The sequence below is a fragment of the Vulpes lagopus genome, chromosome 1 (genome assembly GCF_018345385.1).
Source record: "Vulpes lagopus strain Blue_001 chromosome 1, ASM1834538v1, whole genome shotgun sequence".
NCBI lineage: Eukaryota > Metazoa > Chordata > Mammalia > Carnivora > Canidae > Vulpes > Vulpes lagopus.
The window spans coordinates 97,275,319-97,303,026 of NC_054824.1; the positions used below are offsets into that span (position 1 = coordinate 97,275,319).

The following is a 27,708-nucleotide window of genomic DNA, read 5'->3' on the forward strand; positions in this document are numbered from 1 at the left end:
ATTAATTGCTGTGTATTTAGGTCTTCATTTTTGAGATCCTAGAAGCTTAGATACTATGATTCTTGAAGCGCTCAAGAGCTCCAAACCTATATTCTTTCTTTTAGCTCCCAAGCAGACACCGCGTGCTCCTCCCAAACCAAAAACATCTCCACATCCAAGAATCCCACAAACACAGCCAGGTAAATACATATTTTATATTCTGGCCTGAAGAGTTTGATATTAGTGAAATTATTCTATTGAATTACAGCAAGTTGGGTTTTTTAACTCTTTTATAACAGGTCTTCCTTTGAAATCTAAACAATATTTACATTTATTTTTGAACTTCATCAAAAAGTATGCTATTGGAATAGCTTATTCCAGGAGACTTCCTTATAGTTACGTTATTTGAAAAAGGAGCTGGAGAAGAATGGGATTTTTTTTAAAGAGTAGATTACCTATTCCCATTGCCTCTCTGAGCTTGGGAATACCTGTCCTTTCCACAGTCCTTGAATGTGCCTCTCCCTGCCATTCCCATATAATTTTTTTAACTTTCAATAGATTTTACTTAACAGTATGTCATGAAGGTTTTATATATTCTCTCCTAAAACATTATGATCATATAACTTTGCTTTAGTGGTTTTGCTTGTAAAATTTTGGTAAGGACCCAGAGAAAAAAACATATAAACTATTTTTGATTCTTTTCAAGAGGCTCTTATCTCAATGATTAAATCTAACCCTAACTTCTCAACCAAGATCTTGTCCAGTTTCTCCAGCTGCCTCAGAGGATCTCTATTTGGGGCTACCATATAGACTTGACATGCCTCAAAAAAAAGTTCATCATCTTTTCCTCCTTGCAGTTTCTCATTTACATCTCTGGTAGGTTCTCCGTATTTGACATCTAATTTTTATTCCTCAACCAGCCTCTGTAGTCCATCTGTTAATAATTATGATGCATTTCGTTCTTCCAAACATTTCTAGCATTGGCGCCTATGCCAAGCATGTACTTGGTCATGCTTTGTCTGTTCCCATTGATCTCCTATCTCTTTTCTCTAATTTCAAATTATATCACCCCTTAATGCTTAAGTGATTAATTCATTTCATCAGTCACTCAACAAATATTTATTGCATGCTGACTACGTGCCAGACACTGGGGATATGAGACAAAATTGCATCTTTCCATGGTCAAGGAATTTACAGTCTAGGCCTATCACATACATTTAATTATATCGTTTATGACATGGTCTGCTTCCAAAAAGTATGAGGGTGTACTTCTCCAATTTCCTAGAAAAGGAACCTTCACTACCACTTACAGTCTGGGGAAAGGAAAATGTTAGCAGCATCAAAATTTGCACCTAATTGAGGTAGTAGTTCAGAATTCCACCCATAATAGATAGAAAGTAACTGCAACCCAAATACTTCTGGCTTTGTCAGTGTTCCTTAATGCAAGACAAAGATTTGAGAAATCTATCATGAAAAAGAAAATGCATTCTAATTATTCTACATCAAAGTAGGTGAAATTAGGAATTCCCTTACCCAAGGGAATGATCTTACTGAATAGATCCTAGCAATACAGGAGGTTTTTATAGACTTTTAAAGACATTGAGCGTATGAACTAAATCTTGTAAAGATAAATATTCAAATCCCAGTACTTTCTCCCTTACCTTGTCTAGATCTTATAAATTTCAAAAGGCCATTTAGATGAACAATGTTTTGTGTATAACAATAGTGAATGCAAATTATTATTGTTAGACTTGTTGGGGATCCCCACAGTAGTGTGTACAACTTCAAGTACAACATAGTGTGTTCCTCCATTACTTTTTTCAGAATGAAATTCCATTAATTGGGCATATAACCTTTCTTCCTCTGTATACTTAGATGCCAATATTTTAAAGGCAAAGTGGAATAAAAAGTTTATAACAAATCATCAAGAATATTTTGTCATTGAATAAAGCTTTGATTTTTAGATTCCAGTGTTCATAGGTAATAGTAAACAACCTCATTATTAATTTTATACCTATAAATCCTATAACCATCAAAACGATGGGTGCTTCTGGGTTATGTAAGGGCGAAGAACATGAGAATCAAAATATACTTAGACCCTTCAATGTCAAGTTGGTGAAAATCTTCTAGAAATGGAAAAAAAAATTTATAGTCATAATTTTCACATTTTGACATTGCACATTTACTTTTCACAACCATCCTTTGGGTTAGGGCAGGTTTATTATTTCCACCAAAAAAAAAAAAAAAAGAAGAAGAAGAAGGTAAAATGTGACCTGAGCACCTATCTCTAGAGAACCCAAATGTTTGGACCTGTGCTCATGTCTGGACCTCAGCATTCAGCTTAAGTCTCATCTCTGGTACTTAATTACTGTGTAACCTCAGAGAGAAAGGCACTAACCCAAGCCATTAAAGTGAAGCTCATTATTCCTTCCATCATCATGGTGAGAATCAAAGAGCATAATTCTTATAAAACCATTTTTAAAATTGTAAAATGAGCCATAAATAAATGAGACCTTTTTTCTGGTATCTATTACATTAACACCTCATTACTCCAAAGGAACAGTTGGAGGAAGACAATTTTAGTTCGTGAATTCGCTTAAGGATTTATTTGGGGCCTAAGCACTGCAGGCCATTGTGGAATGTGAGCCTACCCACTCTAGGCCCTCCTGCTTCCCTTTCTGCTGTTGCCTGAGCTGAGCTTAAGCTTGTCTTGTCTGTGCTTCAGTGGCTTCTGCTCTGACTTCACTGAATTCATCTTCACAGAAAGGCATGAGGCTAGATTTGAGGAGTCAAGCAAACATCCAGAAAAGAGGAACAGTCCCCCTTTAATGTAACTGTTATCTCTTCTGAAAAGAAGATCTAAAAAAAAAAAAAAAAAAACTACATCCTACCCTTCATGCTTAATCATATTTTGTGATATCTCAGGCATCGTTTTTCTAAAAGTATCTGGAATTCTAGCTGATAAATGCTTAGAGCTTAAGGTTTATTTTTCTATCTAATTCTCATTTTTAAAATCCCTGGTCAGGCTTATAGCTTGTCATATATGCCATGTTTAGCAGGACTGGGAGATGCTGAAACAAAATGACTCATGATCTGAGTTCTCTCTTTCAGCTCGAAAGGTGTCCCAGAGTGTCACTTCAAAGCCAAAAACATCACCAAGTCCAGAAGTATCACATACTCCACCTGGTAAATGATTTATTTCTTGTTTAAGCCAAAAGCATTCTCCGGTCACACTCGGCTGCAATGACACCTGAGAGCTGATAGATGTGAGGTCAATATTTCACTCATGTTCCCACACCACATTGAATCATCCATGGTATGATCTCAGAATTTCTGCTAGTTATGTGGTTTCTCCTATAGCAAGCCATTGAGGCAATCAAATGATAGGGAATTATGCCAAGGGTAGATTTTTCCTTTAGAACTAAAGTTCTCATACTTTCTGACTTATAAAAAAAATAATAAACCTACCAGTGCTAATTATACTATGTTCAAATGGTTCACTGAAATAATATAAAATAATTTGAAGTTTTTTCCATAAAAAAATAAAATGTTTTTGCAAACAGAGGAAATTATGTTCACCCATTATCTTTGGTTGAGTAATTTTACACTATCCAGCACTGAAGATTTTTTTTTGGTCAAATTCTACTTTGTCAGGGCATCTGGGTGGCTCAGTGGTTGAGTGTCTGCCTTTATTTAGCTCAGGTCATGATCCCAGGGTTCTGGGATCAAGTCCCATATCAGGCCCTTCATAGGGAGCCTACTTACTTCTCCCTCTGCCTGTCTCTCTGCCTGTCTCTCTCTGTGTCTCTCATGAATCAATAAATAATCTTTTAAAAATATTAGACTTTATCGATTCATGGAACAATAGCTTAGGTTGAGAAATAAATTTTGCATACACAAGGAATTTCTTTAGCTATAAATCTATTATTATCTGAGAAGTTCTTTTGTCCATTTATGGGGGGGGAGGATAATTTTATATTTGTGGAAGTAGTTGATGTGGGAACCGCAAGGGCCCAGACATTTCCTGAGTCTTGCCACCAATGCTCTAGATCCTCGTGACCTTAGGAAGTCACTGTAAGAGGAACAGTTCTCTAAAACCCAAACGAAGCTAATTTTTAATGAGAAAGAGTATCTGGAAAATGCTCTAATTTTTTCTTTCTTTTTAATGGTACAATTATTATAAATTTCTAGATGCTCCTAGAAGCCTATGGAACATTCCCAGAACTAAAGGATTTCTAAGCCATAGCATGAAATGATGGCATTTTGGAAGCAAGGCGGAATTCACTTGCTATAAATGTTTTCCAGATTTGTAAGCGGGGGGGGTATCATTGCTGCTGTGGGATAGTCTGGTTGTTGCAAGTGGCCGTAAGCCAGAGAGAGGCCCCTGTGCTCTGAAGTCTAGAATTTCAATTTACATCACTAAACACAACAGCCAATATAATAAATACCCATAAGAAAAAAAAGCTGATTTTTCCCACTTGCAAAAGATCAATTTCTTATTTTGAGTTGCAGGAAAAAAGTGTAATAGAAATTGAGTCATTAATGATAACAAGAGGAGGTTTGAGTGATTTTGTTTGCTTTTCCTTTTTGTTAGAGAAAGTAATACTGTTGGTCCTGTTATGACTTAATCTCGTTAAACCATATCTAATAGTAAATTATGCCTTATAGTTGTTTTTTTCTTTTTAGATATCTAATATTTGCCTTAATTCTACATTATTTTTCACAGAAACTCTAACCTGTAAGTTTGAGCACTGGAACAACAGCAAAACTTCCCCCTGGAGCCTCCATTGGGCTTATCCCATTGACTTTCCAGTTTCACGTGTTCAGTTAGAATTCTATCTCCAAACCTGGTGCTGGTCCCACCATATGTTGATTAGGGACTCCCCTGTTGCTGGAGGGGTGTGGTGCCTACAGGAATAATCTTCAGTTTTCTCACAAGTGCTTGAACAGACTGGGCTCTGTTATGTTCAGTTTCCGGGTCATATCTAGGTGCAAGTTTGCATCCTAATGAGCCCAGGATCTTGTTTAGAAGCTCCTCTAGGTTATAGCTCAGAAAGCGGAGGGGAAACAACACATATATTTAATACGTACTGAAATAATACGTAAAGAAATAGACGCTCAGCAAAAATCTAAGAATGTAAAATGTAGTGCTGAAATCAAGACAAGAGTTAGGTTTTATCACAGTTTATCTCAAAATTTATTCTGAGTGATATCAGAGTAACAAACCTGAATTTTTAGATCTGTATCCAGTAAGTCAGCCTAGGATTTGCCACACAGTCCTTCTATTCTGTAGATTCCTAGGTTCGACACCAGTTTCATCCGCTTAGGCTTTTAAAAAACTACCTTCCAGCCACTCAGTTGAATTCTTGCTACAGCATTTAATGAGGAATCTAGAAAAATTGAGCCCACACACCACATCCAGAACCAAAACAGAACTGTCCTTGCTTCAGATCTGCCTCAGAGGAATGATTTCAAATTCAGAGCAAAGGGCTTGCCCTAACACCTGGCTCAACAGGTGCTTTCTTTGTAGATCTGTTTCTAAACAAATAGCTGGGCAGCCCGGGTGGCTCAGCAGTTTAGCGCCACCTTCAGCCCAGGGCGTGATCCTGGAGACCTGGGATCAAGCCTTCTCCCTCTGCCGGTGTCTCTGCCTCTCTCTCTCTCTCTTTCTCTTTCTCCCATGAATACATAAAATCTTAAAAATAATAATACAAAATTAAAAAAAGAGACTTGTGGTGACTCTTCTGGTCCATAGGTATCTGGATAGACCTCAGTCATTGGAAGTGAATCAGAAAGAAAATCAAGATTTTGGCAAGTTATGCAGTCCTCACAGGTGTTCTGTGGAACTATTTGCTTTGGTAAATTCCAATTTGCAGCCACACTTATGCATTTTTGCAGTTAGGAAATGGGAGAAGAATGCTGAAATGTCTTTGGAGATAGAATCACTAGGTAGGATGTAGGCCATGACTGTGGCTATGGAGAGGAAGAGGATACTGTTGCTTCTACTTGGGCAAGTGGTAGATGATAATGCCACTAAGGGAAAGAACACAGGGGAATAAGCACTTGTGTCTGTGCATGCTGGGTGTGGAGGGCCAGTAGGACTTTCAAACGGGAATATCTAACTGGTAGTCAAAATGTATTTGGGGATTTCTGAACTGAAAATATAGGATATAGATTTTGGAGTCACCTGTCTACAGATTGCAGGTTTTTAAACCTTGTGTGTGAATGATGTCATCCAAAAAGAAAGTATAGACCGAGAAAAATAAGAGTTCAGAGATCAAAGGCTTGGGGGACACAGTTACACTTAAGAAATGGATAAGGATTGAGTAGCCAGCAGAAGTTGCGCCGAAAATATAGGAGAGTACCAGGAAGGAGGGCCTCAGGAGGTAAGGCAGGGAGGGGTGCTCAGAAATGACACTGAGGTATGGAGGGATCAGAGGAGATGCTGGACTTTTAGTGCAGATCCAGAAACCCGTAACTGAAAGCCATGGGCCATGCTTCAGAATCCAGCAGTTTCCAGATCTTAGAAAGGTAAAACAGAACATATACCAGATATATTAATATGTCTGCAGCAAAAAGTGTGAGTGTGCCACACCAGATGAATAAAAAATGTAATTAGGAAAAAAATGTACTTAGCCTTAGGTCAGGTCTAGTCAGGTCGAATTAAGAAGAAAACTAAGTTTTTGGAGCATTTGGGCGTCAGAGCTATGGATAAATCATTAGAGATCCATGGTTGCAAGGGATCAGGGAAGTAGAAGCCAGACCACAGCAGATGAAGATACAATTGAGAGACCAGGTAGCAAAGCAAATAGTCTTTTGATTATAGGAATGAGTATAAGGGAAGGATGGTTTGAAGGGGAGACCTTCTCAAGGGAATAGGATTATCAGTTTTAGAATGTTGGAGCCTTTGAACTGTTTCATAGGTGAAGAGGGAGGAAATCATGGATAAATGGAAATACGGACTAATGGCGAGACATGAAAGATCATGGAAATAATGGAAGGTAAAAGGCTCTAGAAGAGAGGGTGGCCTGATGGCAAAAGAAATGCTCTGAAAGTTGCCTCTAAACAGGTATGAGACATGCTTCCTCCCAGACTGGACCTAAAGGTACAAGGTTAGAATAAAGGAACAGAGAGTCTGGAGGTGGAAATGCCGTATAGCCCACGTGTATTACTTTTCCAAGATAAGTCACTTGGTAGCTTATGGCAAAAGTAAACTTCATTGAAAACTTTGTATTTTCATCATCTTTATCAGAGACTAACAGATTAATTTCTCTCCTTTACTCTAGCAAAACATTCCTGTGTATTCATTTCCATTTGTCCCTCTTAGACCTTTCCATTTGTGATCATTTTAGTTGGATCTTTCTTTGGATTGGTGCACTTTATCCAAAAAGATAGTTAATATCATTGGTTAGTCAATATAAATGGTAAGTTAGCTAATATAATTGAGTCTAAAATATAATTCCAGTATTATATATTAATATATTTATTATAAAAATATTCTTATAAGGAAATTAAAACTGCCTTCTTATATACATTGTCTTTATTAATACACTAAGTTTCTCCCCACGTGGAAGATTTAGATTTTAGGAATCATGCTTTTGTTCAATGTAATATATGGAGGAATGCCACACAGGGGAAAAAGAAAAAAAAAAAAGGTTTCATTTCTTGGAGCTGCATTTGACCAAGTAAGAATGATTCATATCCCTTTCCTGTGAATATTTCTATTTCTTTCCTTTCCACTGATTTCACCTGCTTTAGAAAGTCTGCAGTGACAGTTTATTAAATCATCACTTCATGGTTAAAAAGTGCCAATTGCAGCAGCAGGAATTCACATTACCCTGGCCTACATTCCACAGTCAACGAAAGCAGGCAGCGAGTAATGTATTTACAGTACGGTGGATTTATTGGTAGCACATTTTTTTCTCAGCCTCTCCTTAATCCCAGCTCCTCTCTGTATCGTCGAGAACTATAGCCTTTTAGGGTATTTAGAAACTACAGGCCTCTTTGTCTGGCCATGATCTTCACAGAGCCAAAGCAAAGTCTTTCACCCTCTAGATAAACATTTAGTTTGATTTACAACTGGAAATTTCTCATATTTTACCCTTTGAATCTCAAAAACACTACATAGCAAAGGTCAAATGTTCACTATTGTAGTAAGTTTTCTTTAGTTTTTCTGGACCAACCACTGATCTTCTTAAAGCCTTTTTTTCTCTTTAAAAAAAATCAAATTTTCAAGTTCCTTTTAGCTCATAAAGGTTCTAATTGAGTCAAGATTCTACTCACTGTACCAAATTCCACAATTATAACTGCATTGGGACTTAGTGGCCTAGACTGAGAACACATTGATATGCAAGTTAAATATGATCTCCAAAAGCAGTACAAAGAGAATGTCAGTTCTATATAAACTGTTTCTACACTAATGGGGAAGTGGTGCTTGGGCACCTCATGGTGCAAAAGATTTCTTTTTCTGAGATAGAATTCTACCCTGGATCCTAATTTTTTTCCCCCAGCATCATTTAGGATGCAAGGAAATTATGATGACTACCAAAGGGATTCTGGTACTTACCAGATCTTCATTGTGGTAGGAAAACCTTTCAGCAAGACAGTAGGACTGAGAAGGCCCTCTTTATGGTGAAACTGAGCCAAAGAATCACTTTACCTTTCTCTTGGAAGGAGACTTTGTCATAAAAATCTGGTACTAATAGTAGGTAAATTACCCTGGTATTTTCCTCAGTGGGAGAAAAGGTATCAGATTCCCAGTCTACTGTTTTATTTTGCCAAAATAAATTCTAAAAATGTACTGGATATCAAGGACTGACTGTAAGTGTGTCTCTTCTACCTGACATTTGGTCCCTAGTTGTCACACTCTCAACTGTCAAAGAGGCCCTGAAACCTTATCTACTAGAAGGCACATCACCAAGAATGACAAAAATGACAACATGTACCTAGCATTTACTCGTAACGAGCACATTCATAGACTTTACATGTGGTCTCTTCTAATGATGGATAGGCTCCTCTTGTTCCATTTTCTGAATGCCTTTTAGAATAAAATTTTGTTCTCCTCTCAGATATTCAAGAATTTGCCTTTCTTGCTGTCTCCCTTAATTTATGGGCCACTTATGCCTATATTACCTAGGATAATGTATTTTTCTGTTGCTCTCCGTGGACTTTGAATCTGAATATCAAATGGCAGCGAGCCACCTCAGGCAAGAGTCAACTTTCTGGTTTTCTTGGGGTTTCTTTGTTTGTTTTTAAGATATTATTTTTAAGTAATCTCTATACCGAATATGGGGCTTGAAACTACAACCCTGAGGATCAAGAGTAGCATGCTCTACTGACTAAGCCACCCTCTTGTGTTTAATGACATTAGTTATTTCCTCTTTTGTTATTTCCTCTTCCCCTCAAGGAAGGCTTCATAAAGAACGGTGACCAATATTGTTTAACTACCATCAGAGCTTTCCTTACACAGTGACTTTTTCCATTTTGAAAAAACAATCATTTTCATGGCTTTTTAGCCATTGTGAAAATGCCTTTATTTTATTCATGTTTTCCAGGATATTTTATCTGTAGGTTAGGTTTCACTCCAGATGTGGCATTTATAGTACAGTGTTTTATAATCTTTTTCTTTCAGTTCCAAGAGATGTGCTCCTTCCCCCTAAACCAGACCCTGAAGTCTCTCAGAGTGAACCTGGTAAACAAATTGTTTTATTTTGCCAGTTAGGAGGTGTGTTTTTCAAAAAATGTTCTTGAGATAAATACACTTTAAATCATTGTGATATGGAAGAAGTTTGGAGAGTATTATGGATATAAAATGTGTATTTCTTTTTTGTGAAGATTTCATCTTAAAATTTGCTTGAATTTTTTTCTCTGGTTAATGCGAGGGAATAGTATATAATTAGCCTATTTTCCTCTGGAAATGTTTCCATCAAAAAGGAGATTGTGCTAAAATTATAAGACATGCTTGTTAACCGACCATTTTTACCTACTTTCAAAATGTAAATAGAACTACGTTCCAACTGTGGGTGTACTTTGAGTCAAAAATGTGCGTGCCTACTCAAAAATTTTCCTCAAAGTCGCAGTGAATGAGATTCAAGTTTTAGCTAAACCAAATTTCCTTAGTGGCATCTAATATATAGAATTTTCTCATATTTACTATGATTCTTTGAGATGTTTAAGTGTTCAAACGGAAGCATCTAGAAATGCAGAAATGCTGTTTACTTTACCAGGTAGTAATTCTCATAAATATATTTCCGTGGTTTGCTTTTGACCTAGTTCTGCAACCTGTTACCTTTAGAATTGATGCACCAGAGACAACAATAGGTAATGTGTCTCCCCTACCGACCAACTCTAATTGTTTTCTTTGCTACAGTCCAATTGCAGGTCTTTCTCAACTTACCAACTTGAAACATCATCTCTTCTCGATCCACTTCATCATCTCATTCTCATTACTCTTACTCTTTCCAAAATAGAAAAGCAATGGCTTCACTGGCCCTGAAGACCAGCTTAAGACTACTTACTCATTACTGAGTTCATCTCCACCTACCTCATTTATTTCCACATTCGAAATGGTTCCACGTGCTCATGCCCATCTAGTTAACATTTTCTGCATGTTTAGTGGTTCTCGGCTGTCGTGTTAAAACACACTAGCATGTGACAAGTTATGAAAGGTCCTGGCATGTAATTATTATTAATATTGGCCAGAATGCTGAACTTTGCCAATGGTTTATTTTTAAAAATAAACTTGAGGAGACTCCAGGTGACTGTGACAATAACGAATATTTTCACTCAGTTTATAATCCTGTATGTTCTCTTGATGGGAGAGACAGCTACAGCTGACCAGATCTGTTTCTCTTTCATACCCCATCCTTACCAGGGATGGTCATGCAGTATGTCAAGCTCTGAGTGTTACTTCTTACCTGTCCTGGTACACAAATAACAAAAAACCAAACCAAAACAAAAACCAACAGTTGAGAACCATTATTCTTATATTCCACGGTCATTTTCCTGAAGGTTCTGTATTACATTTAACTTTCTTCTTCATGACCCACCTAATGTTTTCCTTTTTTCTGTTTCAAATGAAGGAATCTCATGTAATATTATTCTGGCCTGGTGCTGGCTTTTGCATCTAAAGATTAAAAATGCCGGTACTTTTCTTTTGCAGCTCCTTTAGAGACACGAGGCAGCCCTTCTATACCCATGATTTCACCAAGTACTAGTCAAGCGGAACTGCAAACCACTCTGGGTAAATTTTGTTTTCATATTTCAGTCCAACGAAGGCCTACCTTTCAGGCATTGCCCTTGAAGTTGCCATACGTACTTTGTGTTCATGGGATGTTTCTAAACAATAAAGGGTCTCTCCTTACCATTATTTAAAAAAAAAGAATCCTTTCCACTTGATTCTTTTACATTAACCATATATTTGTCCTTCTAATATTTATGCTGGTTTTCAATATAAAATGAGAATATTTTAAAACACCTTTACAAAATTTTAACTGCTCTAAAAAGAGAAATGTTCCCAGTGTGTATCAGTGCTATACTTCTTGGTTGGTTTTTCCATATTTGAAATTGCTTTTGGGAAGAAAAATTTCATCTCATAATTATTATTTTATGGGTGGTAAGTGAAATGCTAAGCAATGAGAGTTCCAAAAAAGAAATTGTTTTAAGGTTGAGCCCTTACTCTAGAAAGCTCAGCATCTAATATGAAGAAACAGGATTTAGTGAGAGTAGGGCTTCCTCAGTACCTCCCAGCACTGTGTGTAACGTTTTCCTTTAAACCACATAACAATCGCCCAGCAAGTTCTATTACTTGCCTCATTTTACAGCTTAGAAAATTGAGGCATAGAGAGATTTAAAAATTGGGCCAAGTCACACAACTAATGTCAAAGCTGGATTGAAACCCACCTCTTCAGTCACCAGAGCTCCTGGGATTCACCCCCGTGTTATACATACGAGTGTGATAGAGAAATGAGCAACATGCTAAGCAAGCAAACTACTAGGTGCATTAGGGGAGGTGACAGAGGAGGTGACATTTACCCTGGATTTTCCAGTTGGAGTGAGAGTTAAAGATGTGAAGACAGATGGGAGAGAGGCAATTCAGAGAATGGTTGTCAGGCTAATCTGATGAGCATGCGACTTGGGCTAGGTGTGTCAGGAAGGTTGGTGAGGATGAGTGGGCCATGCTTTTCCAAAAGTTCAGCACCGACCTCTTCACTTCACGGGAGACCCCAGTTTGCCTCGTCCTCAATTGAAAATGAATCAGAAAACAAGAGTTCCCTGCTCGTGTTTGTTGCTTCCCCTGCCCTGTCCGCACACATCCCACATGACTATGTTTAAAATCAGTGGCCTTATTTTTCTTTCCTTTATCCCTTTTCAAATAAATCTGTCGTGTGCGTGTGTGTGTGTGTGTGTGTGTGTGTGTGTGTGAGAGAGAGAGAGAGAGAGAGAGAGATCACATTTCAAAATGAAATCCTTTTTAAAGGACAAAATTTAAAACTGACCAAATGTATCCTAATTTCCAATATTCGTCTATCCTAGCCAGGGCCCACAAAGTGAACATCACCCAGCACAGCAAAGGCAAACATACTTTTCTAGAACCACTGCTGGATATACCAATTATCTACTTTCTACTCCCTATTGTTTTTAATGTACTTCAGTCTATTGAAGCAAGAACCCTCACCTGCCAACTGTCCCAAGTATGTCTGTTATGAGCAGAATCCAGATTATAAAGCAGGGCAGAAAAAAGATGCCAGTGTGTTCTATGCACCAAGTATTTTCTTGGATACAGTGTGTGGCAAAGTAATTTGCTACATCTATGTGATGCTGTGATGACTTCGAGATAACATGGGAGTAAAAGTAGTGCCACACTTATTTTTTACTTTGGCCAGAAGTGTATCTATGTCAATAAACTGACTCTCACATGACATAAATAGAAGAATATTTATTCTTACATAGTGTAAATTCACCTCTTTTCATATGATGTATTTCTTTTCCAGCTCACATAAATAACTTTTGTGGAGTTTATGGAATAGAGAGGAGGCATGAGGATGATAATATCTAAAAACAGTTAAGAGGCACAATTTAAGAACAGCCGTGTCCAGGATCATGAAATGTAATCGTGAACAAAAAGCTTTTGGAAATCCTTATAATAACCATTAAAATAATAGAACCAGAAGATAAAAAACTTAATAAATGAGTTATTAAAAGTTACCTTTAACCTTGAGATTTTGTGATGATGAGGCATACTTAAACATGCAGTTTCCCTCTCATCAATGCACAGGGTGGAAAATGTGGGGTGATTTTTTTTGACATGTTGAGGGTGATAATTATTGAAAGCCAGCCGCCTTACTGTGTTCTTCCCCAGCAGAAACACACCAATCCACCCAAGGAGTCTTCACAACTAAGATTCCACTAACAACTGAATTGGCAAAGACAACTCCGGGTAATGCTATTTCCTTTCCGTATAGTAAAGTGCTTTTCTTTCATTTTTAAGCAGGAAAGAAGTTTTCTTTTCAGAATGTCAGTTTTCATCATAGTGGAATTCGGTTCCATCATTTCGTAGGTGCAGGACATCAGCCAAATAGGAATGTTTATATGCAGGTCACTCAAATGTAGGGAAGACCATTTCTTCAGTTAGAACTTGGCTTTTGAATATAGGGTTGACCACATGATGCTGAGAACTAAGAAGGAAAGCCTCCCCCATCTGGCCTTTTTTCTTTGTTTAAACTTCATTTGCCTCATTTTCCACATCTAAATAAGAATAGTCTGTTTTAGCTTTTTTCTCTTCCCCATTCACCTCTCCTTCCCCCTTGCTCACTCTCTCCCTGCCTTTCTCTATCCCATCTCCTCCTCTCCATGAGCATATTGATATTGTGGCCTGAGGAAGGAAACTAGAAGAATCATTTTTTAGAGATGACTTAATATTTAAACACCGAGGGAGGGTTTGGGAGAGATTTCCTTTTATTTCTTCCTTTCTACTTCTTGGGAAGTGAACTCACCTACACAAAGTTCTATCACCCTGTTCTTAGAAGTCTATCTTTTTTGTATTTTTCTATCTTACTTAGGTGAGAATCAGTTGTGGATTTCTGATATTTTTGTGTTTTTTTTCTTTTTGTTCTAAATTATTGCTTTTGTTCATCTCTACATCTATCATGTGGTAGGAAGCCCAAAACCCAAAAGTAAACTTTTTTTTTAAGTAGTTGGAAGACACATCTATTTTACTTCTTGTCAGTCATAATTTGTGGCAAAAATTTGGTGCAAGAAATTTGAAATAGTAAAAAAATTATTTAAACATCTAATGTTAAAAAAAAAATAAAAATAAACATCTAATGTTAAGGTATTTTATAGTAAGCAGAGCAGTACTTATGCTAAATAAACATAACTAGAACACTTTATGGCATAGGACACTTCTTGTAAATTTTCTCAATCTTTTTTTACTTGTTTGGTTTCATTTTTTATTAGGTTTTAAACGTTTGTTATTTTCCTTATTACCTTTCTATTTATTAACTTTGTATTTATTTATAAATCCACACAGAAGAAACCTAACATGAGAGCTCTCCCACGTCCTCATGACCAGCTTCAACCATTACCAACAGATGGTCAATCACGTTGCATCCATAACACGTCCTCGTTTTTGTATGCTTATTTTTTTGTATTTTTGCTTAATAGAAACAATTAGTGTCTTAATAGAAGATAGTTGGATTCTCAAAATTAAAAACATTGTTTCTGCAGCAAAATATATAAATATTTATAAATAGCATAAAAAAAGACTATTCAGTTGTGTCGCCAAATGAAAAAGATTCCAGCTTTTTAGAGCTTTATAGATTTCAGAATTAAGAATAAAAGAGGTTTGATTTTCCTTGCTTTGCTTTTTCTTATTTTAATGGGAATATCAGTATTGTGTCACCATTACTAGTGTATGTGGAATTTTTATCATTCTTTCTAGAACATGGTTTTACTAGATAGGAATTTCATGATTGATGCATATCCAGGATCTGATATCATTATATGAAATGTCTTAACATATTTATACAATGTACTGTATGTTCCGAGGATAATTAGCTTGGCCTAAACTGTGCTGCCCTAGGATTCATCACTTCTCTGGGCTTGGACCGAGGATCTTTAGAGTGAGCTCACCAGGGATTCACTGGTATGAGGTGACAAAGAACACCCTAGGAAAGAACCCATCTTAAGGAAGGGAGTAGCATTCACAATCTGGGCCAGCCCAATACACTGCATTTCCCAAGAAGGTCCACTTTCACAAAGCTATGCTATGTGTCACCCTCATAAAACCCTCATAAATGTGTACCTGAGCTCTGCTAAAGAGGACGTCAGTCATCTGTTTTGGTTTTTGTATTGTGTTTTTAACATCAGCCATTAAAGGCATAAGACAGCACACGGCAATTTGAGAGAGCTGCCAGAGGGGTGAAATGACTCCTCTTGATCTTTGCTCTCTCCCAACGCATGTACCATGGCCTGTGTGGCTTTTTGATCTCCAAACCTTCCTTGATGGGGGACCCAAGTGCTCCAAAGAAACTTTGTGCCTAAAACCTGAATCTCTAGCTTCTTTTCTCTGTGACACCCTTGCCCCTTTGTCTGACAATTCCCTGCAGCACACCAGAACCAAAGCCCTGAAATGTTCAAGCTTTTCTTTGCCTTTTTCAAACCATAATAGAAATCCACTTGACTAGAGATACTTTAGGGTCACTGTTTATTTACTCATTTCCACTCCCTTAGTCTTGCCCCACCCAGGAAAATTATATCTTCCTCTCCCTGTGCTGGGCAGAGCATGAGATCTTCAAGGTGTTTCTCCTATAATCCTGTTTTTCTTTCTGATGGTATCTTCATATAGTATTTCTTAATGCTCTTCTTAAATAGATTTTTATAAAAATAGGTACAAAAGCACCTTTTAAAATTATTATGTCATTAAAAACTATGTGGACATATGTTCACAAAGCTCCTTTGTCTTTTTTTTTTTCAGTTTAAAATTAAAACCCTAGAGCAATTTTCTCAAGGCCATGTGTTTTTCAGTGATGAACTATATGAGTAACTCACAGTCTAAACTGAAGTAATCCTCTAACTCTCGTATGAAAAATTGTCTAGATTTAAGTAAAGATTGTGGGGGGGAAGTAAAGCAAAAATTCTGATCCTGTGACTTTGAAATACTGAGTATAGGCCTGATTATTTGTGTTCTGCTTTACATCCCTTTCCTGTCTAAAGTTTTCAAACTCATATTTGTTCTAGAATGAGACTAATAAGAACCATGATCTTTATATTACTTTAAAATAATCTAACACTGAGGAAATTAACATGAAAAACTGAAATAGCTGAAATTCACAGGGAATCCTACCACTCTCAAAGGTAATTTTGAAGACAAGCTTTTGCAAATCATCATTACACATTTTAGGGTGTAATGAGAATTAATTTTGTATAACATCTGTGCTCTGTTCACTCTAGCTGCTACAGTTTGAAAGGCCCACACTAACCCTACAGAGAATTTCAGCATGTGTCTGCTGTTTTTGGCCTGAAGTATGGCAAAATTCTGCTCATCAGTCTCCACGTTGGAAGCTTATAAATGAGCTACATTATAATCTGTTTCACAGGTGTATTTTTTTTAACATGGTAGGCAAAGCATTGCTGATTTATGATTATATAAATACCCACTCAAGATGTGAACAGAATCATCAAAACTATGTAATCTACTCACACAGTTTGCAAGAAAAATTTTTTCCAGTCTTAAAGCATTAAATTACCATGAGAGTTGGTGGTAAGGAGGCAGTGCAGTATGTCAAAGAGGAGAGTAGAGGAGGGAAAAATGAAGGAATTCCAGGATAAAACCACACTTTAAAACCTTAGGAAGCAAAAGTATTTCAGTAGAGTTCGTTATGATTTTGCCTGCTTACAATGGTCGCTCATTTTTTAAAATTTATTCAACAAGTCTTCGTTAGGAGTCATCACTGTGCCAGGCCCTAAGGACCAAGGAGCAGGAAATGACAGGCAGTGTTTTGCTCCCTAGGGCTTGTCCCAGTTCTTGTTCCTTACTAGCCCTCTCTTGATAGGCAGGGGCAACAGAGATCATTGTCTCCTATTCCTAAAGCTTTAACAGATAGGACTAAATGAGTATTCATTTCAGGGCTCATGAGTTAGGACCACATGCTCCTATTCTTTTAACCTACCTAAATATAGGTATTTACTTTGAGATTACCTGTCTTCTTTGGCAAAATAATGTTCCACTATGACTTCCTAATTGAGAGATATGGATGGATGGATGGACGGACGGACGGACAGACTGACAGAAGGCTAGATGGATGGCTAGTTGGCTTATATTTACCATGTTAAGCAACCGTTGGGTAAAATAAATATGAGAAATATGGACTAATGAAAACTAATCCTTACCACATATTGCAAATGACCTACCTCAGTCTGTGTGTGCCTTTATTTCCAGTCATGAAGATGATTACTTGTTTTATTTTCTTTAGCAGCAGTGCTGTAATGCATGATTGCAGGTTTCAGGATATCCTTTCTACTTCCATGCAAAATGTATGAGTTTTGGTCCCTAGGATGCTAAATCCCCATTTGATGAAATATTAGTTACTAACTATGAAGCTTTGCCTCTGTTTCAGCACCACACAGGTTGTATACTACTTCTGTGAGGCCCAGAACACCAGACAAAGTACACATCAGACCCGGTAAGTTGTTCCTCTTTCCAGTGACCTAAATAATTAGCATACCTGGGAAGGTATAAAATGTATTGAAACAGCAACATACACCAAAGGAGGGATATATATCCTTAAATGGCAATAAACTATGTGCAGAAATTCCGGTCCTTGTAGATAAGTAGAGAGGTAACGATGAATACATGGTAGTGATAAAACGTGACTAAGGTTTTTAAGGATGAGCAGATATAAAGACTCCATGGAACTTTATCAACATAGAAGCATTTTTAGAATAGCATTTGTATGTAAATCTCATACATACTCCTTTAATTTTCTATGGCAATTATAGGAAAAGCATTAGAGTTAGCTATTCGGATACTACTAGCTCTCAAATGTTCTTTAAGAAGAGATGGTCACTTCTAATAGAAAAGATTCTTGTTCTGGGAGAACATTTGTACTTGATTCCTTCAGGTAATAAAACACACACAGACACAATTTACAGGTTGTACACAGTAAAAATGATAACTAAACATTGGGAAATACTTTACATTTATTGAATTCTCCAAAAGTTAGGATCTCCCTCACTGGAGCTTGTTAAGGGAAAGTTAACTTGGAGAGGTTGATCTGGTTCATGTAAATTGCCCTTGTGCTAAAGCAAAATTTGGACCAAAGACACTGGGCTTTTCTGCCCCTTTGTTGATGCAGTTCTGTCTTCTTAAAGTTCTGAATCATGAAACTGGCTTATAAATTAATGTTCTTGGTCAACCTCTCTCCAGGGATGTGGGAAAAGAAACAATTATTTCTATCCTTTGGTTTATGGATATTCCATGTGTTTTTTTGCAGTAATTTTCCAATATCTAAAGGTAATTAGGCACAGACATCTTTTATCAACAAACATATCTCCATGTGCCCTCTGTACTATGATAGCTGTTGAGAGCTTAATGTGTGGCTGGTTATATTAAGTATTTCTACAAAATAATGAAACTGTAACAACAGTGGTTAACATTGACTGAGGCTTGCTATGCATCTTTTAGGGTACAGTTGAGGAAGCCAAGGCATGAGAATAGCTAGGAAGTAGACTAGAAGGCAAGCAATCTGCCTCTGGAACTTGCTCTCTCAACCACAACACCCTTGGTGCTTTTCCTTGAAGAGTCTTCCAGAGGATAAGACAGGTGACCTCTTAAAGTATTGGTAATGCTCTGTCTCTCCATAGAGCAGGAGAGAAATTAAAATGATTTCATCATACTCTGTGTTCAACAATGGACTTGTACCAGGTTGAGGGAACAGCTGTACCTAAAGACCCCGGCAAGAGACCCACCAACTTATGAGTTATGAATTAAGGCCTTGGCACATAAAGATGCTTCAAGTTTTGGTTTCTAATTGGGTTTATATGTAGTCCTGATTTTTCTTCAGTTCTGTTTTGAAATGTATCTAGTGCTTATAAATGAGGTGAGGGATTTCCCATTTAGTTGTATATACTCCCTTGCCAGTTAGTTCTTTAAGCCCAGTGATCACCTCAGAGTAAAAACATCAGGTCTCTATGCCCAAATTCAAGTCTGATTTAAAAACCAGAATTGTGGTTTCCATATTATAAAGCAATAGTTTTTGGTAAGCAAGCATTTTCCTGTTGCCTAAATGACTTCCAATTCTCTGAGAACTTCTGTTTGCCTTGGCTGCAAAGTTTTAATAGGAAAATTTCTAACCTATTTATTTCCCACTTTATTATAGTTCTGAACAAGACAACTACAAGACCTAGTAGACTCAAACCCAGTAGGATGCCAAAAGGGAATGGAATGGGAACAGGTTTGATCCTCTCTAAACTTAAATGTTTTTATTCAAAATACTTTTGAAGTACTTTTGTTGAATTCACACTTCAATTTCTTTTTTTTTTTTTTTTTTTACCAGTTTTGGAAGTTCTTAATATATCCGTAATTGGAAATTGTAACATTCCAACATCAAAAATTGGTGTGTCTCTGAAAACACTGAAAAAGAATTTTTCTTTTCTAAACTCAGACCACTCAATCAGCTACCATATATAGTCTTGATTCTTGAAAAGTTCCTGATTAAATATGTATAATATGTATTATTGAAAGATAATATCAAAATAGTTGTTTTCTCTAATTCCAAAACCACTTTCCATATACAGGTTCAGTCTTCAAGACTATAATCACTTGGTTTTTAAGTTGGCAATTTCACAAGTACCATTGTTTTTTTTTTATAAGACCTACATTTTGGGGGGCACCTGGGTGGCTCAGTTGGTTAAGTATCTGCCTTCAGCTTAGGTCACAATCTTAGGGTCTTGGGATGAAGGCCCACATTGGGCCCTCTGCTTGGTGGGGGAGTCTGCTTCTCCCTCTCACTCTCCCTCCCTGTGTTCTTTCTCCCTCTCTCTTTCTCTCTCTCTCAAATAAATAAATAAAATCCAAAAAAAAAAAAAATACCTGCATTTGTTGGCAGTGTGAAACATGAATTTCCTTGTTATTCATTCATTCATTTAAAAGATTGGGAGAGATGGGAGGGAGAGAAAGAGAGAGAATTTTAAGCAGGTTCCATGCCCAGTGCAGAGCCCCATATGGGTCTCTATCTCATGACCCTGAAATCTTGTCTTGAGCGAAAATCAAGAGTTGGACCCATAACCAATGGAGCCACCCCAGTGCCCCACAATATTTTTTGGAATAGTACAAATCATGTGCTTGCTTATGGAAAAAAACCTAGAAATTAGAATGTCTTTAATGTGTATATATTTAATCCATGATGGTTCCCTAATGAGAAAGAGATGTGTATAATACCTAAAGATATTTGGTCTAAAAATAATTTAGATTTGTTTTAAAATGTTTTTTTTACTAGTTTATTACAGTGTGTGAAGTTCTAGGAATCCACTTTCCTTCAAGTCATTTAATGAGGCAATAACTATAAACCCCTGACTCATGAAAAGCAAGAAAGCTTTCCAACATCTATTTGTGCTCAGCTGTTCCTTTTACTATTCCCAACTGTGGGATTAGGCAATGCATAGTTTCTCAGATTGACATAAACAATCTGGCTCTAAACAGAACCACCTTGTTAATAGTCAAAGTGCTTCCCTGGAGTTTGTCTAAGTAAAAATAAAAGAAAGCATTTGTGTCAACAAAGCAAATGAAAGAACAGGTAGCTATGATCAAACTTGAAAGTCATTAACCTTCAGTGTTACCAAGTATTGATTCTCACTAGGAAAATGCTAATTGTCTTCCAGAAGGAAAACAGGATTATTAGAAGTCTATCTACAATATAAACATTTTTTTCAGAGCCCCCTGTAACACAAATTGACATCTATTTCTCATTTGTGTAGATGAAATTAGCTTTGTAGTATTAACTCATCTGATTAAACTGTGGAAGGATGACCTCTTTGCAGAGCTTCTTCATTTTAATTAGTTGGTTGCTAATAGAAATGGGCTGGTGAGCACAGGTAGAGAAAGCTGAGCTCACTGTCTGCTTCCTTTGCTCTACCTCCCTTCCCAACCAAAATGCTTTGCACATGTTCTATGTTCTATTGTCTGTTGGGATTCCCCTTCATGAAATGCTGCCCATCTGTGGGGAATGAAGTCAGCAGATGGCATTCTCTTTCACCTCCTTCAGGATCAGCCTCAGCTGAGAGTGCTTTGATTGGAGGTCTGGGTTTCTGGGTTATGTATCTCCGTGTCTACTACAATATCACATAACAACCAAATGATATTTGCCTCAGGAATGCAAGGTTGGCTCAGCATTCAAACAAATTCATATAATTCTCATTACCAGAGAAAGGGAGAATAGTCATACGGTCACCTCAATAAATACAAAAAACAACCATTAGATGAAATTCAAAATCCAGGGATGCCTGGGTCACTCAGTGGTTGAGCATCTGCCTTTGACTTAGGCTGTGATCCCAAAGTCCCCCAGTCAAGTCCAACATCAGGCTCCCCACAGAGAGCCTGCTTCTCCCTCTGCCTATGTCTCTGTCTCTCCATCTCTCGTGAATGGATAAATAAAAATCTTTTAAAAAATTCAAAATCCATTAGTGATGAAATTCTCAGAAAACTAGGAATAGAAGGAATTTTCCTCACTCTGATAAAGGACACCTGAAAAACCTGCACCTAACATCATACTTAATAGTGAATATTTTTCTCCTAACATCAAGATCACAAGGTTTCCTACTTTTACCACTTATGCTGAAAATAGTAGTGAAATATTCAGCCAATGCGATAAGGCAAAAAAAGACATAAATGGTATAAACATTGAAAATTACAGATGACATGTAGGATATTATGAAAGAAAATTTAATATCTCTCTATTTGCTTCAAGAATAAGGTTTTTAAAAATTTGTGAGAAAAAGAGTGTTTTAAAATCTCTTCTCTCAATGGGTGGCTGGGGGGCTTGGTTGGTTAAGCATCTGCCTTCAGCTCAGCTCATGATCTCAGGGTCCTGGGATGGAGCCCCCTGCATCAGGCTCCCTGCTCGGTGGGGAGTCTGCTTCTCTCTCTGCTCCTCCCCTGCCTTTTGCTCTCTCTCTCTCTCTCTCTCTCTCACTCTTTCAAATGAATAAATAAAAATTTTTTAAAAAATAAAATAAAATCTCTTCTCTCTAGAATATTGATTTACATGTGTCCACATTAATTTGATTCTGCATAATTTGGTTCCTGCTGTTTACCAGAAATGTAGTTATTTACATTGTTAATTTTCTTCTCTGACCCAGTCCCACTATGCTTCTATTGAGTCTTAATGAGACTTAATTTCTGCATCATCTGATTCCTAATCAACTTTGACATCTTGCCCAGATTACTTATCTTTATTATTCATCCATCTCTCCTACATTTTCCTGTAGTTTTTCATGCTGAAATTTTCAGCCTGGATATTTTACATTAAAAAGAAAAATCAGGGCGGCCCGGATGGCTCAGTGGTTTAGTGCCACCTTCAGCCCAGGGCCTGATCCTGGAGACCCGGGATCGAGTCCCCATCGGGCTCCCTGCCTGGAGCCTGCTTTTCTTTCTGCCTGTGTCTCTGCCTCCCTCTGTCTCTCGTGTCTCTCATTAATAAATAAATAAAATCTTAAAAAAAAAAACAGTTGATAAAGGAAGTGTTTAGGATTATTTATAAGACATATTCTTCATGGTCTTACGCCACTTAAAATCATGCTTGTGGAAGACTAAAAAAGAGATTGAGGCCTCAAAACTATGGACTTTTCATTATTCAGGCCTCTACAAAAATCTTGCAGTGGTTCCATAAACCCCAGGAATCTTTAAACCATCTTGAGCCAAGTTTCTTATTTCATAACATCATTACAGATATTTGCCCAGGGTTATACACATTTCTTAGCTATATTTGTAAATATGCCTCCACTTCAAAGTCTGCAAGTAGCCTACAAACACTGAGGTTATAGGTAGTTATTTTTCCAGCACTCTGCTTCTATAGTTTTTCCAGAGATGTGTTTTAGCTCCACTGATGTGTTCTAAAAATGACAGCCCATCTCAGATCTACACCGTGGAGATGCAACAAGCATGCGCTAGACCAGGAGATAACAAAGACTGTAGCCCCACAGGTTAAGCTGGCCTGTTTTCATAAATAAAGTTTTGTTGAAGCATAGCCTGTTTTCATAATTGAATGGTAGGAACAATTGTGACGAGACAGTATGGTTCACAAAGCTGAAAATGTTTACTGTCTGCCCAGCACAGAGTAGGCTAGCTTCTCTTATCAAGGGTTAATCTCCAACTTTCTCCCTGTAGAAGGAAGTTCCTGAGCTGTACCAGGTACTCTTTCATCCAACCACTATTTATTGAAGGCCCATTATGTTTCAGGCACCGTGTAGTCTGGAAACCAACTTGACACATGTGGTTTAGCAGATATGTTAAATACTTGAACCTGAGACTTCTCTCTCTGCCTCCTAATGAGGAATCCACACTTGATTGCCCCCACAGAGCGTGCTTGACAACCAAAAACCAGACTCCTCTGAGATGAGGAATGTGTTTTTCTGGGCTGTGGCTAACCCTTCCAGTCTGCTGGCTCATCACTCCTGGCTTTTTAGCAAGGTGCTAAGATTTGGAGACAAAGGCACAGAGACCAATCATGCATAAATGCCACCCCTTTTTGGTCACAGGGAATAGTGTCTAATGCATTTGGAAATGGATTTTCGGTTTACTGTGTTTGTTTGCAACATTTTTTGTTACCATGGTTAAAAATACCCAAATCATTACTTCATTTTTGACAATAAATTGCTAAAGGGTAAACTATGTAAATCCAGAGATTTTTGGAGAACTCCCATACGGCAATTGGGGGGCTTGCTAATGCTCCACTTGGTGCTTCCAGAGCCAACTCTGCCCTTTAGAAAATATGTTGATTAATCCTGCCTGAGGGAAAAAGAATTCAGGTCACAGCCTGGGCCAGACTAGCTGATTAAGTGCCAATTCCTGAGAATTCTTTCTCCATATTATCTCTCTTCCTGGCTTTCTCCTTTGCCTTCCCGTTGCCTCTCTGCTACCTCTGGCCTTCACTTGCTCTCTGATTCAGAGCAAAAGAAGTTCACTGATGTCTGGGCTCTGGTGCTCACATTGCTGCCTGGCTGACATGCAGACCACAGCAAGGTGTAGGCATGGCTAGAGCTGGAGTTCATCCTCCTGTCCCAGGTTGATACCCTTTCCCTGAGCCCCATGGTTGCCTTTGGCAGGGCTCTTACCAACATTTATAGACCCTGCCAATATTTATGTTTCTGAAGGCTGAAGAAGGTCCAAGTTAGCCACTGATTGAATTGGGTACTTATGTTTAAGGATCCTAACAGTAAGATGCTTCTGTCTCTACCTGTACAGAAAGTGACACAATAGCTGGTTTCTGCTGATTTTTCTCATTAGAAAAAAAGCCAGGGAAATTGTATCTTTGGTCTTACTCATAATCTTGTAGAATTTTGGATTCTCTCCTGTATCTCCAATTCACTAGTCCCTGTGGTTTAGAGGACTTGTCCGCTGCCGAGATCTGCTGTCCTCCGAGTCCCACACACTAGTGGCGTGGTTGGATGACACATGCTTGCCAGCCAGAGACATCTGACCACAATGTTGATGCCTCATGATGCCTGAAACCACCCAAAAGACAGAGGATAGGACTTTAAAGCTAAAGTTTCTTAGCATCTCTTTGAGGACTGATAGAAGCAAGAACCTGACAAGAAACAGGACGCTGTGCTATGCCACTTAGTGGTTAACAGCAAGGCTGGGTCTGAGTCCCATCTTCCTAGCCGTGAGCTGCTGAATCTTCCCTTACCTTGGGTCTCTTCACCTCTGGGACCTGAGCAGTATCTCCCACGTTGTAAGGATTAAATAAGATAGTGAATATGGAAGGTGCTTTGAGCCAAAATAACTTCGTGTTCTTCAATTTTTCAATTAGAAAGATTAGGGAAAATGCTGTGAAGAAGAATCAGTAAAGGCATGCATAATCTACTAGCCTTCTAGAATACGCAGTACATTTTTTACTCTGAAAAAGTAGTGGTAAATCCGTCTCACCAAGCCAGGTTATCCCAGGGACATAAAGGGAAATATTTTCCCTTCCTCTATGCCAAGAACAAATGAGTTCTTTTCCAACCAAACCACTCAACCAAGTCCTTTCTCTGACCACATTACACTGAGAGTGGGCACAGGAAAAAAAAACTAATGAGCCATTTGTTTTTGCCATGCCTGTGGTATTAGCCACAAAATAGTCATTGACCCCCAAAACATATTCTTCCTACTACAAATAAGCAACACTTAACTCATGACTCCATACATTCTCCATGATTTTATATATCATCCCTTATTCAAGGAGCAGAGAGTATGGGATTGCAATACTAGGATTTGTAGATTCATGTTAATTATAATTATAATAATAATGATTATGTTAATAATTATGTTATTACTATGTTAATAAAATATTGATTTATAATAATTTATCAATGTGCTAATATTTGATTTTTGGCAAGCAAACCTTCTCCTGTATTTTAATCAATATTATTTTAATTCATCTGCCTGCACATTAAATGAGATCAAATGTGTAATGTCACTACATAGTCCCTAGAACATGAATACTCAAAACAAGGTTGTGGTTTTGGTTGTCCTTGTTAATGTACAGACTAGTATATTAAATATTCTAATTTTTTAAATATGTTTATAGTCAGGCCCTCAGAGAATGGATTCTTGACTGTATGGATAATGTCTGTTTCTGTCCTCTCATAAGGATGACTGTCAGCCACATTGAAAAGGATTATTTTATGATATAAAAACATAATATGTCAAAAAAAAAAAAAAAGACAAAACTTAAATCAGCTCCCCCTCTCCTTAGGATAGATATCCAAACTCCAAGCATGGGTATTTATGTGAATGACTAAGTAATAACCACCAGATTGCGTTTGAGAGACTTAGAAGATAAAATATCACACAAAACAATTTTCAGATCAATTTCTTCCAAATCACAACTTGGAGCTCTGGCCCTGCCCAGGACTATTCACAAATCCCAAAGGAACAGATCCAGTTTGTGGCCTACGCAGCGTAACAGCCAAGGCTTCTCCCGGAATATTTTTAAAGTCAATTTACCAAGTATAAATCCAAACACGTTGGAATTTTAAGAGGTTTTGGGGGCGAGCATTGGAGGGGTTGAAGGAAAACTTTTTTGAAACCACAGGATGTACTCATGAATATTGGCAAAAAATGCCCAATCACTGAAGATGAAGTCTGTTTGGTGAGACCATACCACCCAGGAAGGTGGTGCAGAGTGGACATCATGGAAAATTAAGACAAAACCATGATCCTCAATCAAACACTTAACTCTTCAGAAAAACCATTACAGTTCATGAATATAGGACTTTGAATATTTTCTATATGCAGACAGGAGAAGCCAATTAAAATGTCTGGGCATAAAGACACCAATGCCACTGCTCCGTATTGAATGCATATTATCACTCATTACCAAGTTTGTATGAAAAAAACATTTAACACATTTTTGCTATCTACTTACTCCCTTTCCTTATCTCTACTTATAGGGATCAAGCAAGCACCAAAACCATCAGGTGCTGGTAAAAATGTATCACTGGACTCTCCCCACTCCACAAAAAAACCAGGTAAGAAGCAAGATACTGACTCCCTTACTTTGCTCTACTCTGCTACTTGGGCAGTAATCACATGTCAAATGTTGTAGCAAAAACAGCATCCTCACAGCCCATGCCAACAGTACATGGGTGCAGCTAGAGGAACATTCTAAACTGTTATCTTAGGGGCATCTGGGTGGCTCAGTCAGTTAAGCATCCAACTCTTGATTTCGGCTCAGGTCATGATCTCAGTCGTGAGATCAAGCCTTGCGCCAGCTGTCAGGTGTGGAGTCTGCTTAAGATTCTCTCTCCCTCTGCCCCTCCCCAGCCCTGCACGTGCTTGCGCTCTTTCTTGTGCTCTCTCTCTCTCTCCCCTTCTCTCTCCTTCCTGCCGTCCCCCAAAAATTAAAAATTAAAAAAAATATTATCTTTGGGGTAATGAATAGTGCTCTATGCACACATCAAATATTAATAAATACCTCTAACAGGATACTAATTTAAGAATCACTTTGTATAATGATCTGAGGGGTCACGATGGATAAATGCTGAAGTGTCTCTGTGGATTCTAGTGTTCATCATGTTCAAGTTTTGTTCTTGTGTAATTTACTGTGATATCCTTTTGCCTGATAGGATTTATATTCCTAATTTAAGACTGTGCTCTACATAATGGGCCAAAATTCTGAAGCTGGTAATTTGGAAAGGTTTTCACTGAGTGAGAATTCTATGCCATTTAAAAGGTTGTTTTGAAACCTCCTCTGGTGTACTAATGCCCGGGCTACAAATCTACACTCTGTTACCAAACTCTCTGTATGCACACAAGTGCACACTTGCTGGTCTCCCAAGGAGTACTTAATGTCACAGGGCATTTTCCTAGATTGTCAGTTTTACTTGATTTTTTTTTTAACCAACATGCATTATATAAAGAAAGAGGTGCACTTTTAAGCTATAATACAAGACTGAAAATTTGGGTTAAGGTGCAAAGTATAAAAAAGTAATTTGTACATATCACAAAGAGATCTCTCTTCCCCCTGC

General features: G+C 37.7%; 1 protein-coding gene across 33 annotated transcripts in view; it reads left to right on the forward strand.

Annotated features, from left to right (window-relative positions):
• LOC121482302 (ABI family member 3 binding protein) overlaps nucleotides 1-27,708 on the forward strand; it is a 241,038-nt gene that overhangs the window by 170,709 nt on the left and 42,621 nt on the right. For 20 of the 33 annotated variants that reach the window (XM_041740203.1, XM_041740428.1, XM_041740462.1 and 17 more), the window contains 9 exons: nucleotides 105-179; nucleotides 3,091-3,165; nucleotides 9,611-9,670; nucleotides 10,252-10,299; nucleotides 11,141-11,221; nucleotides 13,340-13,417; nucleotides 17,598-17,663; nucleotides 19,359-19,433; nucleotides 26,632-26,709. In XM_041740203.1, the coding sequence (XP_041596137.1) occupies nucleotides 105-179; nucleotides 3,091-3,165; nucleotides 9,611-9,670; nucleotides 10,252-10,299; nucleotides 11,141-11,221; nucleotides 13,340-13,417; nucleotides 17,598-17,663; nucleotides 19,359-19,433; nucleotides 26,632-26,709 (636 nt within the window). The remainder of the gene's footprint in view (nucleotides 1-104; nucleotides 180-3,090; nucleotides 3,166-9,610; nucleotides 9,671-10,251; nucleotides 10,300-11,140; nucleotides 11,222-13,339; nucleotides 13,418-17,597; nucleotides 17,664-19,358; nucleotides 19,434-26,631; nucleotides 26,710-27,708) is intronic. The other 13 variants (XM_041740781.1, XM_041742337.1, XM_041742329.1 and 10 more) reach the window with 9 other exon arrangements.